Source organism: Martes martes (assembly GCF_963455335.1).
Source record: "Martes martes genome assembly, chromosome: 1".
Taxonomy (NCBI): Eukaryota; Metazoa; Chordata; class Mammalia; order Carnivora; family Mustelidae; genus Martes; species Martes martes.
In genome coordinates this window covers 45,452,207-45,455,672 of record NC_137888.1, presented here as the reverse complement: position 1 = coordinate 45,455,672, position 3,466 = coordinate 45,452,207, and the positions used below count along the sequence as shown (strand labels likewise).

The window sequence follows — 3,466 nt, the reverse complement described above, 5'->3', positions numbered from 1 at the left end:
AGTGAACAAATGCAGGATGAAGAAGAAACTGATAGATATGTGAATATAGATATAAGTGTAGATCTAAGTAGATCTATATCGCATATTCTGGACTTACACGTGAGCCAACTAATATATGCATATTTGTATATGGATAGTTATATAGATGATAGATCTACATAAATATACCATATATTGTACTACCTAACCTAGTAGCAAAGACAATCTATTAAATGTTATTGAAAATGGTATCATTAATATCAGTTATGTTTACAGATTTGGGGAAGTAAGAGAGTTATCAGTAAGAAAGAAGGGATAAGTAATTAAAGTTTTGCAAATCACAGAAGTGGGTAGTTATGGGGATGACAGCCTCAATGGTATCAGCAGGACTGTGTATGGAATCAGTGGTGAGAGAGAAAGGGTAGGAGTGGATTGAAGATGGATCACTCATTATACTTTGCAAATGGAGTATGATAAAAATGAAGATTTATGCACTTTGAGGCAAAAAGCATCATAATTTGTATAGATATTCATATCTCTCAGATACCCACTATGACATTATATCACCTTAAGATTATTTGGACTTTGGTCACATGCATTTAAAGCCCCTCATTGTCAATAACATATTCCCAAAAACTACACATTATTGATTTTTTTAATCTTTCTAGCTTAATTTTTTTTTAATTCTAGGAATATTGAGAACACGTCCTTCCAAGTCTATGTCCATGCCAGCTAAAGCCCTGGGTGAATGTGTTAGCTTTCTTTATTAATGAAGCTTTCCAGATTGCCTAACAACATACAAACACAGCTAGAAAGGGCCTATAGAAGGCATCATAGACAGGGAGAGGCAACTTGCCCCTGCCTTCCTCTAAGAAGCACACTAGCCTAAAAGCATCTCTTAAAGCTTGACCCTTTCTTCATTGTCTTAAAACCCTTGTCATTTTCTTCCCTCATTGCTCTCTTTTCTTTTTATTTCTCTCCATGATATCAGAGTTGAAGCCACACAAGAGGTAAAATTCACCATGCCTCAAATGAAGTAGAAAGAAAACCTTTTGATGGCTAGCAGAATTCCTGGAATTTACCTCTGTTCATTCAAACACAAATCTGTCTCTATTATCCAGTTAAATGTAACATGGGTCTTGGCTATACAGCTGCATAAGTATCAAAGACATCACAATCAAGTTCTGTTCAGAAGCTCTATACTGTTTTAGTACTTAATGGATTTATAAAATCACACCAAGGAACAGACAAGCCTGTGAAATGTTTTCATTTTTGTTATCTATGTTATTTAAGTATGATATGAACACTTGATTAAAATTCCTTGTGTGGGTGCTTGGGTGTCTCAGTCATTAAGCTTCTGCCTTCAGCTCAGGTCATGATCTGTGGGTCATGGGATTGATCCTCACATTGGGTGGGTGAGGAGGGGGGTCCCTGCTCAGCGGGAACCCTACTTCTCCCTCTCCCACTCTACCTACTTGTGTTCCCTCTCTTGCTGTCTCTTTCTCTCTCTCTGTCAAATGAATAAATAAAATCTTCAAAAAAATAAAAAATATATAATAAAATTTCTTGTGTGATGTGAAAAATACACACAAATATTTTTTTTTTTTTTTTTTTTTTTAAATTTTATTTATTTATTTGACAGAGAGAGATCACAAGTAGGCAGAGAGGCAGGCGGAGAGAGAGGGGGAAGCAGGCTCCCTGCAGCGCAGAGAGCCCGACGTGGGGCTCGATCCCAGGACCCTGAGATCATGACCTGAGCTGAAGGCAGAGGCTTAACCCACTGAGCCACCCAGGTGCCCCTACACACAAATATTTTAGGGAGATTATTAGATTGTCCCTCCTAGTCATTGAAAGACTAAGGTAATTATAACTGCAAAAAAAAATCATACCAACATTAGTTTGCACAAGTTTGTCATTTTAATGAAAGGAGAATAGATATTGGTATGAAATCTAAGCATTTCGCTTCAACATTTTTCTCATTGAATCTATGACTTTCTTATTTCTCAGGCTATAGATCATTGGATTTAAGAAAGGAATTATGACAGTGTAAAATAGAGAATCCATCATATCTTGTTCATTTGACTGCGCGGATCCAGGACGCACATACATGAAGAGAAGGGGGCCATAGTACAGAGAGACAGATAAGAGATGGGCTCCACAGGTGGAAAAGGCTTTCCTTATGCCTTGTAGAGACTTCTTTTTTAAGATTGTAAAGAGAACTAATGTGTAAGATATAAGAACAATCAGAATAGTGAGCATCTGAATTGACCCAGAAAAAATAAATACTATGAGAATATTAATAGAAGGATCAGTACAAGAAATGCTAAATAATGGCATGATGTCACAGTAAAAGTGATGTATTATGTTAGTATTACAGAAGGTTAATCTGAATAAAAAGCCTATATGAATTAAGGCATGAAGAAGGCCACCTACAAATGATGAAACCAACAGTTGCATGGATAGTCTGTAAGTCATAATTACTGGATAAAGTAAAGGCTTGCATATAGCCACATAGCGATCATACGCCATTGTTGCCAGAAGAAAACATTCTGTGGTTGCACCAGTTGTAAAGGAAAAAAATTGTACCATGCATTCAGAGAGAGAGATCATCTTGCTCTCGGAAAAGAAGTTAACCAGCATCTTGGAGGATACTGTGGACGATATCCACGCATCCACAAATGCCAGACTCCCAAGAAATAAGTACATGGGGATGTGAAGGTGAGGGTCATTGCAGATGAGAGCAATCAGACCAAGGTTCCCCACAATGGTGATGAGGTATATAACCAAGAACACCAGGAACAAGGGAATCTGCCACTCTGGTTGATATGTGAGTCCTGTGAGAACAAACTCTTCCAGCTCTGTTGCATTTTTAGTTTCCATATTCTTACCAGATGGTCTCTGAAATTAAATGTGGTAAACATAAAAAGAATATTCATTAATGATTTATGAAAGACTGTTCGGTGAAGGTAATTGAAATAAAACCATACACTAGCCTGAAGGCACTTCAATTTTATTTCCTTTAATATGGCAACTATTTGGGGGAACTGTTATGTTGCAAAAATATAACTACTTAAGTTCCAACTATGTGCAAAATAAACATATTTAGAAGTTAAGAAAAACATTCTGAACATGAGCATATCCGTGGAGTAACTATTGAATGAGGTAGCCAGGTTCTGTGTATAGGACGTTAATGCAGCATGAAAAGTAAAAGCGTTAGAAAGGCCTGGATCATCAAGTGATCAGTTCCCTGTGAAACATCTTCAGTTGTGTCCTTCAAACAATAGGCTGGGACCGAAAACTTTTATGAAAGGGAGTGTCATCCTCAGATGTTTACTAAATTAAATATTTGGTTGTAGAAAATAGGCTGAAGGGAGGGGAAACTAGAGTGAAAAAACACTAAACAGGAAGCCATTATTATTGTCCAGCAATTCCCAAACCAAATTATACAAGGAAATTGGCTAGGACAGTTTTTGTACAAAATATAGGT

The 3,466-nt window shown here is 36.9% G+C and overlaps 1 protein-coding gene across 1 annotated transcript; it reads right to left on the bottom strand.

The window, feature by feature from the left end:
• Positions 1-1,929: 1,929 nt before the first annotated feature.
• Positions 1,930-2,868, bottom strand: LOC308337833 (olfactory receptor 5H2-like; the record flags this gene model as incomplete). Its single annotated transcript, XM_080796026.1, has 1 exon — positions 1,930-2,868. Exon 1 carries the CDS (start codon positions 2,857-2,859, stop codon positions 1,930-1,932), a length of 930 nt encoding a protein of 309 aa, XP_080652152.1. The 5' UTR covers positions 2,860-2,868.
• Positions 2,869-3,466: the final 598 nt, after the last annotated feature.